This window comes from Seriola dumerili, unplaced genomic scaffold, assembly GCF_002260705.1.
Source record: "Seriola dumerili isolate Sdu_G_001 unplaced genomic scaffold, Sdu_1.0 BDQW01000807.1, whole genome shotgun sequence".
NCBI classification, from domain to species: Eukaryota; Metazoa; Chordata; class Actinopteri; order Carangiformes; family Carangidae; genus Seriola; species Seriola dumerili.
Window position 1 is genome coordinate 2,044,634 of NW_019175062.1, and position 12,568 is coordinate 2,057,201.

At 42.0% G+C, this 12,568-nt stretch overlaps 1 protein-coding gene across 1 annotated transcript in view; it reads right to left on the bottom strand.

The window, feature by feature from the left end:
- Positions 1–836: 836 nt before the first annotated feature.
- Positions 837–12,568, bottom strand: part of jmjd1c (jumonji domain containing 1C) — a 122,510-nt gene continuing 110,778 nt past the window's right edge. Inside the window, exons 16-31 of the mRNA XM_022766033.1 lie at positions 11,976–12,177; positions 10,434–10,648; positions 10,195–10,347; positions 9,628–9,717; positions 9,169–9,293; positions 8,759–8,993; positions 8,417–8,637; positions 7,747–8,091; positions 7,468–7,636; positions 7,256–7,346; positions 6,941–7,071; positions 6,594–6,716; positions 5,319–5,458; positions 5,013–5,189; positions 4,154–4,285; positions 837–2,545 (exon numbers count right to left, since the gene is read on the bottom strand). Coding sequence (XP_022621754.1) covers positions 2,453–2,545; positions 4,154–4,285; positions 5,013–5,189; positions 5,319–5,458; positions 6,594–6,716; positions 6,941–7,071; positions 7,256–7,346; positions 7,468–7,636; positions 7,747–8,091; positions 8,417–8,637; positions 8,759–8,993; positions 9,169–9,293; positions 9,628–9,717; positions 10,195–10,347; positions 10,434–10,648; positions 11,976–12,177 — 2,642 coding nt within the window. The 3' untranslated portion in view covers positions 837–2,452. The remainder of the gene's footprint in view (positions 2,546–4,153; positions 4,286–5,012; positions 5,190–5,318; positions 5,459–6,593; positions 6,717–6,940; positions 7,072–7,255; positions 7,347–7,467; positions 7,637–7,746; positions 8,092–8,416; positions 8,638–8,758; positions 8,994–9,168; positions 9,294–9,627; positions 9,718–10,194; positions 10,348–10,433; positions 10,649–11,975; positions 12,178–12,568) is intronic.

The window sequence follows — 12,568 nt, forward strand, 5'->3', positions numbered from 1 at the left end:
GCAAGTTACATTAAATAAGATCACATTTTTTCAAGTCTGCCTTAGAACAATAATCAGATGCCCAAAAGGACAATGAAATAGTTTTTGCCTGCTTCATTAAGACATCCTTTCCTGACAACTAATTTAAATAATTGGGACAAATCCACAATCCACCCTCTGCACGGAGACATATTCAAATGTTATCAACAAGATAATATGAAGAAGTTGGTATCTTCCAAAGTTGCAGCCTCTTTATCATGAAATTCCCTCTTTGTGTTTCCCTGCACAATGTTTACTTGATGACTTACAGAGGAGGAATCCTAACAAAGAGGGAAGTTTGGACTAAAAGCACTAACTAATTTGACTCCATCATTGTACTGGAGCCTCATATTACTTTACTTTCCACAATAATTTTAAAGACCGAACAGTTGTGTAGGTATTTACATTTTCTGTGTGTGTGCTGATGCAAACATGTGTCAGTCAATGACCATGACAGAAAGATCAGAGACAATCTTTTTATTGCTCAATTGACTTGAATTCCTTTGACTTTTGTGATGCACCTATATTTATATATATATAGATATATAATATGATATATATAGTATGTGTGTGTTTCTTTTTCATTTGAAACAAGGAGAAGTACTCTAATAAAAGGTATCAAAGTTGACCAGGAAATATATTTGAGGATTTCAATGAAGTGAATTGCGGCCGTGCTGTCAGATGTTTCATGATTGCATCCATGTTCTAAAAAGGTTCCTTCTTTGTTAATTGTCATTTTTCAGTCTGTAATCTAATGTACCAAATGAAACAGAATTTGTAAACTTATGGTAAGAGCCATTTATTAACTCTCTCCACAGTCCAGGAGAGTGAACGCTACCTGAGCCTCAGCATCAAAAACACAACACCAAACGTTTGATAAATCCATTTTAATGGAAAATGTAAAACCCTTTTGAACTTCAATGTACAAAGCATGTAACACTTGCACTTTAAAATTTGAAATTGAAGCAAGCCATGTTTTAAAAAAATACCTCAGTGAAAGTATATATTTACACATTACAGTTAAGTTTTTCATTATTTTATCTTTTAACTTCAAAGGTTCACCATAGTAAATCTTAACAAAACAAAAAACAAGACAATTATTTTCTTAAATAAATTACATCTTTTTTGTAAATGTCTCCATTTTACAGAGAATACTTTTTCATAAAATGCTGTGTGTATAAGCCATTTTGTTTTTTCTTTACATAATACAACTTTACAGTCTTTACAATAGTTTGGCAGTTCATTTTCAAAAATTGTATTTATGGCATGAGGACTGTAGAGCATCAACATTTCCCAAAGTTACAGGCATTAGCTGGTTGGCGTGTGTGTGTGTGTGTTTGTGTGTGTGTGTGTGTGTGTGTGTGTATGTGTGTGTGTGTGCGTGCGTGCGTGCGTGTGTGTGTGTCCTCCATCACAGTAGAGCCGTATCACAACTGAAAACCACATAGCAAAAGAAAAAAAAAGAAACTGTACAAGTCACATTTACATGAATGCTTTTTTTGTCTCAATAACACCGCATTATGACAGAGCTATAAAATAAATACATCTTCACAGAGGAAATAAAACAAGGTTCGTATGAAAAAGAAAATTAAGAACAAACAGCAACAGACAGACAGTCAGAACTAGAAAAAAAAGGACAAGAACAGACAAATTACAGAAGGAACAACACAAGGGAGCAGCAGACTGCTGACTGAAACATCTGAGATCTCTGTTTTGCATTTTTCCCCCTCAAATCCTTTTTTTTCTTTTTTTAAGCATCAGAGATGACAGTTTTGATCCTGATGCTGCTTGCTGCTGGTGATGCTGTCGTGATCAGCGAAATCTTTTGTCCAAGACGTTATGTGGGCTGCTGCTACAGACAGGGATTAAACCTCCTGGCCTTTATAATCCACAGCAGATTACAGTGAGAGAGCAGCAGGGGGCTCAGTGTGTCTCTAAGTCTCCATCATCACTGCTGCTGCCATCAGACCTGTGCACTGCTGCTTACAGGACAGTCTGAGTCTCCATGGAAACTGGATCTGAGAGGATGCACCATCAGTCACACTGAAGAGTTCAGTTGTGTTTCAGTGGAGGTTTGTAGTGGCTTCAGTAAGGCTCCTCTGTGTCCTTGCTGTGTTCTGAGTCTATGAAACACTGAGGTGGCAGGGGAGGTTTGATCCCTGTCGGTCCAGAGACCGTCTGGTCTTGTGTTTGTCTCCTCTTGGCACTGAAGGTTTGGGGTGATGATGGAGGTGGGCGTGCCTCTCACTGGCCAACTGGATTTGTGATGCAGGTGGAGCTCACACCGTGAGGCCCCCTAGGTCACATGACCAGCTATGATCCAACCACCTCTTGCGGTCATATTACACAATCCTCCTTGTGAAGTGGAGGGTGTGGTAAGGGGAGGTGCTGATGGGAGTTGTGTCCCTCTCTGGAAGGTGTGGATGAGGTGGTGTCATGAGTTCTCCTCCTCATCGTCCTCCTCAGAGCTGCTCCTCTTCAGGGAGCTCACTGCCTCCTTCACACAGTGGTACAGGATGTTCTTTACCTGAGGAGGAAGAGAATGGAGAGGTTTGACACCGATGTCACTTGTTCTTGTAGTTTATGTATGTACAATAAGAAGTGACTAAGAGCTGTGCATCAGATTAGAATTTAAAGGATAAGTTCACAATGCTTCCAGTCAGTCCAATCAGGTGAAAACAAATGTGCATTTACACACAAAGCAACCGATGTATGATTTCCTACTTTGCAAGGTGTACTATAACTTTTTTTTCCATATGGAAATGTTTAACTGTTGCATTACAGCAGCTTCAGAAACAAGCTCTTACTCTTCAATTCTGACAGACTGCCATTAACTGTCTACGTTTGACAGTTAATTGAGGGAATAAGTAGTACACATGGAGAGAGAGAGAGAGAGAGAGAGAGAGAGAGAGAGAGAGAGAGAATGCTAATTAGATTCACTGTTTACGCTCTGACCTGCAGAGCAACATGAGAAGAGGAGCTGCAGAGTAGGTCAACATACAGACAGGTGATGGGACAAGTTTCCCAGGCTCTACTGCAGGGACGAACATCATTCTCCCCAAAGATATTCCCTCATTTGTTGTTTTGATATGGGCGGTGGAGAGTGCTGTTTAACAAAATCTCCCAACATTTCACCATTCTAGGCATGTTTCTAGGACTCTGTGCACTTATGCCAAATGAGTGATGATGAGACATGCACAGTACACGCCTGTCTTTATGCACAAAGTACACAGTGCATAGAAAATAACCCTTAGACATAAAGTCCAGGAGAGTTTGGACTTCACCTGATCTCTCAGGTGAAGTGATGTAGCATCTAGACAGAGGTCAGTATGATCTGGTGAAGAGGACCTGTTCTGAGATGTGACCAGTGCTTGTCTATATTGTTTACAGTATAGTGGGCTGGACTTAAGCTGCAGCTACAGTGAGAAATCTTAATGGATTCACTGCACAAACATGCATTATGCAACTCTAGTAATTATAGCTACGATGATACAGGAGCTGGCTGAGCACAATATCTAGTGTTGACACAGCTAAAATCAACATGATTTTCTATTAGTGTTATCCTACAGCAACGATCAGCTGCTCGTTGTCTTATTGCATAGACCAAAACAGATCCGATCTCTACTTCTTCCTACCCAGCAGTCCGTCTGTGTGAACATTGTAGAGACAGACAGAAGATGGTGACTCACATCTCATTTACAACCCTCTCTATGGGAGTATGAGTGTGTGTGGAGTGTACACACAGCAGACACACTCAATGTCTAAAACACATTACTGATGATGACTCACTCAGCCATTCTGTGTGTCTCACACACACACACACACACACACACACACACACACACACACACACACACACACACACACACACACACACACACACACACACACACACACACAGGCTGTGACTGAGACAGTACAAAGGAGAGAGGCTGACAGTGAAAGAAATAAGCTGCACAGCTAATTTCACTCACTGAGCACTTTAATAGGAACACCTGTTCCTGATGGGCAGCATTAGTATGGCATTCCTAATAAAGTGCTTGGTGAGTGTAGCCTGCTGCACTGCCAAAATAACACTAATAATGTTAATATGATGTAATTCTGATTGACAGGAAACTGAGCTCAGGTGTATCACCTGTAGTTTATCCTCATAGTTGACCTCCTCTTTACTGGGCCGGAGCTCCTGGGTCAGATGGAAGGAGTTGGCCACATGCTCAGGGGACACAAAGTCATTGATGACCTGAACACAGCTGTGGAGGTTCTGGACCTGACAGACAGAAAGGAGAGAAGGTGTGGTGACACTATGAAGACTCTGACTGACTCGGAAAAACACATAACAACACAGAAACAAAGAATCGGGTCATGACTTGACACAGACTGATCATCAACATAACGGAAAACAAGTCTCAACTAGCATCTGAAAGGATCTAGAGAAGATATAAAACATAAATAACAGGTTTCACTTTATAATGAAAATAAAAATATTAACATTATGAAAATGTAAAAGAAATCTGAAATATATTCAGTTTGAACCCACTGAAATATGGATTTATATGATCTGACAGCTGATGGTGCAAACTGTGCTTTGTATTTACATTAACTAAGTCGAATGTTCAGATGCAAGGAAAGGATCATGAAGTATTCACCCTATCAAACACAGGGATTAGGTAACTGTGGTGTTATCCTATATTTTTCATACTGTCAACAAATCCCATTAAGACCAAAACCAACAACTGCCCTATCTGTCAGTGGATCTCACTTCTACTGCTGACAGTAAAAGAAATATAGAATATTATCAGACTTATTTAAATGACACATGAAAAACATGAACACAGTGTGCACTTGTTGCAGGGTGTCAGATGAAGAGCAAACAAAAAGAGACATCCAGTCTAGGTCACATTTTAGTAAGAGGGAAAAATATTTTCCTCATCTTACCAGTGAGGTGATTTGTGTGTGTGTGTGTGTGTGTGTGTGTGTGTGTGTACTGTGTGTACCTGGTGCATAGCCCCTGCAGGTATAAGGACAGAGTCTCCCAGGAATTGAACTACAGTCCAGCCCTGAACTCCGTGCTCATCTAGCAGCCGCTGACGCTGCTTCCTGCTCAGATACCAGCCCTGCTCTCTGATTGGGTCCTGGTCCAGCGACACTTCCAATCCCTGCTCCTTACAGAGCTGAGGTGGTCGGTGGGTGAGGGTTGGGGGGGGGTGGGGGAATGTTTCGTCAATACTTGATACTGAAGTTCACAACATTTTCATTTAAAGCTGGAGTAGTTGGTGAATGTATTTAATCAGAGTGCTGACCTTGTGCAGGAACTCTCGGACTTTGTCCATGTCCCTGTTGAGGTAGATGTGCCACAGCGCCCCCGGTGTCTCACTGGAGTCTTTGAGCCTCCTCCGGACTCCCTCATCTAGATCCTCCTCCTCCAGACGCTTCAACACTCCTACACACACAAACACACACACTCATGTTTCTAAGGCCGCATTTCATCATAATTTTCATTTTTTAATAATGGATTGATTATTAAATAATCCTTCTTTATTTAGTGTTTTGATCTATTCTGTTTATAATATGGTACAACAAAAGCAAACCATATAATCACTAACAATGTTTTACTGAAGAAATGACTTCACCGTTTGCACAATATTCATGCAAAAAATCCTATTTATGAAGAAGAAACAGTGAAGCAGCTGCTTTAGGCGATCAAGCTATTACTTATCGTGTTTTTGTGAAAAGAATGTAATGATAAAAAAATGTAAATATCGACAATGTTCTTAAATGTTTTGGAATGAAATGATCTTTAAAAAAAAATAAAAAGTTTAAAAACTCCTTTCAGTTTTTTCCTGTCACTGTGATATGAATTTTCAAGAACTTTTATGTTGTTGCCAGGTGGACCAGTTTTCTGACCAGACCAGATTGTATACTTGTTTACTATCTCAGTGTGATTGCACACTAAATGATTATATTCACGGCAAGTCGAGAGAGAGGGTGAATCAACAAGTCCCCCCTTCCCAAATCAAACAAAAATGAAAAATTGAGCTTCCTACATGTTTCCCCTGCTTTCAGTTCAGTCCTGAACATTTCATCGTTGCCATTGAAATAAAAAGTGATCTGAGAACACATTGGTTGGCCTCTGTATTGCTTTGGGGTCAGATGTGGTCCACCAACATTTTATAGTGTGCCGTGAGAGGGAACTGCTGTCTTAAAGTATCAGATTAAAGCGCTGTATATTAAACTGACAGGAATAAAACAAATAATAATTACAAATAAAAATATTCAGAAAAAGACTCTTACTTTTTGTCACTGTTACACACCCATGCACATCTAAAACAGCAGATTACAGTGTGATAGTCAAAACAACTCTTTGAAGAAAAGTGTTTGGATATTTACAAGGACAGCAAATGTGTGTCTGGGAGGGAGGGAGGAGGATACAGCTGTCACTCTTTCATAACTGAGAATGTGTGTTTACTTCACAAGATCCAGCAGTACCAGTACCAGTGAGTAGTGTTTATCCTTCCCACCCTGTACCTCAGTCCACTCTTTCTTGAAGCTGATCATTTAGCTGAATTCAGTCTTACCAGTTTTGGACAGGACTCCGTTGCCTTTGGCTACTCCAACATAAACCAGCACAGACACGACATCCGACACTTCCACATGAAGGTTGGCAGTCCCAAAGTCCTGGTCCTGAGACGCAGCTACACCTAGAGGAGGACAGACAACTGATTCATAAGAAAGAGGCCAGAGGGGGATTCTATCCACATCAAACATTTTACATGGAAACGATTCAGATTCATTAGGCTGTGAGGCTATGAGGCTCTCAAATCTTTTATTTCCTGTCTGCAGATTCTCGTACAAACGATTAATGTGAAACGATGAACATTGCCAAGTAAAGTTAAATCATTGCTGCTGTTAATTTCTCTCTTACCGTAGGCACAGCAGAGTCTCGGCCCCAGATCTGGCCTGACAAAGAAAGATGGCAGGTGGGACGCCAGGTTGAGGTTCCCCTCTGGATCAGAGTACTCTGGCAGGGGCAGGTTCTTCATCAAGTCATCGTATCTGCAAAAAACATCTCATTTAGATGGGCCAGCAATCACTCTTACACTGTTTGTAACTTCTTTAGATTTCATGAAACACATTTGGACTGTTATTTGCATTTTTAATGTAAAGCTGGAGACTCAACAGCACAGGGTCTGGCTGGAAGAGTGAACACGAGGTACAGTCACTGATAGTGTATGTTCACCTTGAGGGCATGAGGGCCATGAACTCCTCTCCAGACGGCCAGTCCTTCAGTCTGTAGACCATAGGTTCTCCATCCTTGGACTTGGGCCGCTCTGCACAGGTATGAAGATTTAAGTCAGACTGAATCAATAATAGCTCATCAATGACAGTGCTGTTTCAGTGGCTGGTTGAAAGCAGTTATCTAATCAATGACGCCGGAAGAGTAAGACTCACTGGTGATGTCCTCAAATCCATCCCAGAACTCCTTGATGCCGGAGTTGGACACCACCTGGTCTTTACAGTTGAGAAGGTCTCCTTGATGGTCTGCAAACTCCTGGTTGAAGGAGTCCGCCTTCCACAGACTGGCGTTCAGTCGCTTGTGGATCCCTGACACCAGAACAGGCTACACAAACACATATGGCTGTTATAATCTATATTGTATCTACTGATAACAGTTAGTACAGCTCTGTTGCTATGACTACTGCTGCTAGTGCCGGTAAGACTGATGTGTACCTGTCCTTGTTTCCAGCAGTCTCTGAATAGCTTCCAGTTGTTCTGGTTGCGGTGATCTTTGAGCCACAGTAACCGTCTGTTGTTTAACCAGCAGTGGGGAATGTCTGGGTACTGACTGGTTGATTCCTCTGGCACAGCTGCAGTAACAGGCACTGACTTCTTCCTGTCTGGTTTGGTATCCTCATTAACGGCGTTGTTGTTGTTGTTAGCGCCTGCAGGGACCGGCTCTTGCTTGATTGACAGCTTGGTGGTGATGTTCTGGCGGCTGGCGGGGATTTTATTCTCAACTACTGAAGCAATGATATCATCGAGGATATTGGGCATGGTCCGCCCACCCTTTCCAGTCTTTAGAGAAAAGAGGAAAATAAATATTTCAATATTTTTAACCAGATTTCTTTCTCTTCTTTCTCTATCTATCTATCTATCTATCTATCTATACATATATAAATCAAACTTGACCACCGCAGTTCAATTTCTACTTCAGTTGTTCCTGCAACCAAACAGCACTTGACCGCTCATATTGGCTGTCCATGGGGAGTTTTGTTCACTTCTATATTTATATATTAAACATATTTGCACTCATCACGCAGCATACCTCCCCTGGGCAGTGAAGCAGATTTCCAAACCAATGCGTCTAATCATTGATTACATCATTAATGTGTCTGTGTACCTGTGAAGCAGTAGAGTAGACTGGTGCAAAGGCGATTCCTGCATCAGTAGAGCCCAGCTTCAGTTTCCCTGCGGTGGTGGTGAGCAGATCTCTGAGTGTGGAGCCCTGTTCTGTGCTGTTAGCTACCACTGAGGTGGTTTTACACTGCTGCAACACCTCCAGGCTTTCTCCCTCCTTGTCTTCCTTCAGTGATTTACCCAGCAACACTGACTCCTTGTTTTCTGTGAGAGAGGACGAGGCAGGGGGAAATAGAGGAAAAGGTCACTGATCACCGCCATATTTTCTGGAGGTGAAATAAGAATGAAAAATTATAAGCATACTGATTTGTAGCCTTCCCCTCACCTTTCTTTTCCTCCCTGGACTTCTGCTCTGCCAGGTCAGCCAGGAAGTGCAGAGGTGACTGAGACTCTGGTGGGGTGACAGGAGCACTTCCTCCGTCGCTGCCTGGGCTGCTTCCTCCAACACCTCCTCCGTTAGTCTCTGCCTTGGTTGCTCCTGGATCAGAGTTCTGCTGAGAGCCCGGCTCAGCTTTTACCAGAGACAGTTTGTTACTATGGTTCAGGACGTTCTGCAGAACCTGCCAGAGAGAGGTTGATCTTATTACACAAATTGTCAGTGGCTTCTTGGATAAAGAAAGTCAGAGAGGGAGAAAAGCTCAAACTTTCCCATCAACATGTATAACCACTCCCTACAATGCCACTTATTAGGTAGTTATAAGAATAATAATGAATAACTTGTCACTTGGACTGTACCTGTGAGACTCCATTGGTGGCTGGTAGTTTGGTGAGGATGTTGTGTTTGTTGGTGCAGGGACAGTGGGATTTGATGTTGTGTTTGTCTCTCAGCGAGTGCATGGAAGTCACCAAATCTGTCAGGACTGAAACAGCAAAAAGATGCAGCAAAGTTTTAACATTTCAGAAAAAAACCTTTACCCAAAATGGAACATGAGCCAGTAAGAAAGAAAATACAGCACTGCTGCAGTAATGTCGACCAGTAGGCTGAGCTCATTACCCAAAACAGACAACAAAAAATGAAGGTTAAGATTTTTCATTATTGAGCACTTTAGTCCAAACATATCAGTATTAATCTTTAATCTACATCATCCACACAATAATCTACTGTGTATTCGTGCAGCAAAGAGATAAAGAGAGTACAGTGGAAGCAGACGTGGTGTAAAACAGAAGACAAAGAGACAGTAGCATGTGGTGTACCTGTGCCAGGTATGATCTGTGTTGGCATCAGGTGTTTGTGATCGTGGGGTTGGCCTTTCACACACTTCAGCCAGCTGTACAGTTCTTTATCTAAACAAACAAAGAGAGACACATGTCAGTTGTAATAATGCAAACATGTGCATACTATATGAGAGATAAGGGTTGGGTTAGAAGAGAAGCTTGCATACAGACGCAGTATATTTACATGCACACAAGAAACCAGGTTACTTGAAGAAAGGTTATGCAGGAAATTGTGTAATAAGCCTTGTTACCATGTGCACGTGTGTAAGTAAAAGAACTTCAGATCAGTAGTTCCCATTTGGTTTGGATGTCAGCTCATGTCAATTTGTAAAAAATGAAAGTAAAGTACAAAAAGCAGACTCTACAGAAGAAGGAGCACTGTATGACCTCTGAGGCTATCTTTACTGTGGGGTTTAATCCATGCTGGACTTGTGCCAGTCTGTTCACTGCCTTTGTGTGACACGAATGCATGCAAGAATTTGTGTACAGTCAGCTGATGAGGCCTCTGATCTGGCTCCTAACTGTCCAGACAGAAACAGTACTGACCTTTGGAGCTCCTCCTCTCCTTGGCCTTGTAGCAGTCCAAGCAGACCACAAAGCCACATTTCTGACAGACCCAGTGGATATTGAAGAGTGTTGCCTCACAAGCGTCACACATCTCTCTCACCCCTCTCACCGCTCGCTTCCACGCCAGCTTAGCTGAAACACACAGAAAATAAGGTTCAATTTAAAAACACAGTAAGGGTAAGCTAATCAAAATGTCAGCCATTATTAAGACAACTTACCATCCTTCTTGACCCAGGTAGCTGCAGTATTCTCAGTCACAACCATCTGACAGAACTTGTCTCCTATGAAGCTGAGGATGTATTTGGCGGTGGTTTGGTCCAGGTGGCTCTCGTCCATTGCCCCAGGGGCCCATAGGGCCAGGGCCTCATCATCAAACTGGTCTGGAGTGGAGAAGCCATCCATCCTAATGACTCCATTTTTACTATAGGAAAGCCTGGACGGTAGAAAAACAGGTTATTAGCACACAGTTCTGTACAGCAATGATGATGACATTACAGAAATATGATATCAACTTTCATAACCACTGGGGACACACTGCACACCACACAACATGTTTGCATGCTGTTTAAATTGCAGTTGGACTTGGAATGACCTCACATAGCCGCTAAATTAAAAAAAGGTTTGATAAACACTGTGGCAGATGGTCTCATTGCTGCTAAAAGAGCCAGTGTTTACACTTACATCACCACTCGGAAGTTGCATGATATAAAACATTGTGCCGTATCTGACAAAGGCGTAAATATTAGAAAACGCACAATATCACATTTTTTGAGCAGAGATTTTGTAAGTAGATCTGAGAGTCGGGACAGCAGCACCCTTTTATTTCACAGTCTTACAGCCACTGTAAATCAAAAGGAGCACAAAGCACTGCCCCATCAATCATGTTGCACATTGATACCAGAGGAGATGGCACTCCACACTAACCCTACAATACACTACAGTTCTCCTATATTGAACTGATAAATGTATATCTATGTGTCCCTATTGTGAATTAAGCATCCTATTATACTACTTTACATTGTCATGTTATATACCTATTAGTATATAACATAACAATGTAAAATAGGCTATATTCAATTCTATGTTGGCACGCAGTAACAGAATGACTCAGAATAAGAATGAGCGGATGTCTTTCTTGATGAGCCTTCTCTCTGTAAAAGCCACTACCCTTGGTGTCCTTAAACAACCCAATCAGCTCAGATGAATGTTTATTATGAAATCCCAGTCCACTGGGTCAGACAGGCGAGATAAGGTGAGAGAGTAAGAATTAGAAGTGGAGATGCAGAGTGTGCGGTTCAGGGGGTGGGGGTGGATTGCAGTAGCAGCAGTTCTGCAGTCAGTGAGGAAAAGATTATAGAGCAGAAAATCCTCTTTGGCAGATTTACCTTGTTAGACCCCAGACTGCAGCTGCATGTCTGTGTGTCCACAGCAAGTGTGTGTATGAGAGAGAGAGAGAGAGAGAGACAGACAGACGGAGGCAGGGCATACTGCACAAGATTAATAATCTATGTGTTGTAGCTAGAGCCTCTCTCCTGTTCTCTCCCTCCATTTGTGGTTTTCTGTTCACACATGCAGCTTCTTACTCTCTACAGCTTACTCTTTACAGAAAACTGGAGTGAAGGTAAATGTGTGACAATGCATCTTGGAGGGATCTTACACAAGAATGCATGTTAGGTGGATATGAAACTATCCAATTAAGAAAAATGGGAGAGGAAATAACAAGGGAAAGGAAACAAACATTAAGTAGGTGAGAGATTTACCGTCTGAAATAGTAGAAGCGACAGAAGACAGGAGAATGTGCCTGCTCCTCTCCCTTCTTGCTGCGGATCACCCTGCACTCACGGCACTTCTGCAAGTTGGGGCCAATTTCTGAACACGAGTCATCCTGCAGGAAAGACTCCCCTGTCTGCTTCAGCTTCTTCACCTTCCTCCAGTCCTTCAGCACTGAGCGGGGGATCCCGTCTGAGAAGATTGCACATTATTACGTCATTAACAGTACCTACGTTTTATTATCAGATAATCAAAGAGTAATGGGTAACACAGTCAGTAAAATACTCCAAAGAAGAGAAGATGAGCCTTTGTTACAATTACATTCAGATGCCCATACATGTAACAACTCCATGTAGTCTTTTTACATAGGACATGTTCATTCTGAAAAGTTTTTTCTTTCACCAATGTAGCCACAAGAATAACTTGCTGGCTACATGGTCCCTTGCTGAAACAGAGCAGGTAGTGTTTAGTTTAAAATCCAGGAACACAGAGTTACAGAAATCTTCCTTATAAGAACATTTAAAAGCAAGCCAGTAGGCTAATGGGGGTAAAAGGTGACACGTCTTGTCATGGTGTGCTCGTG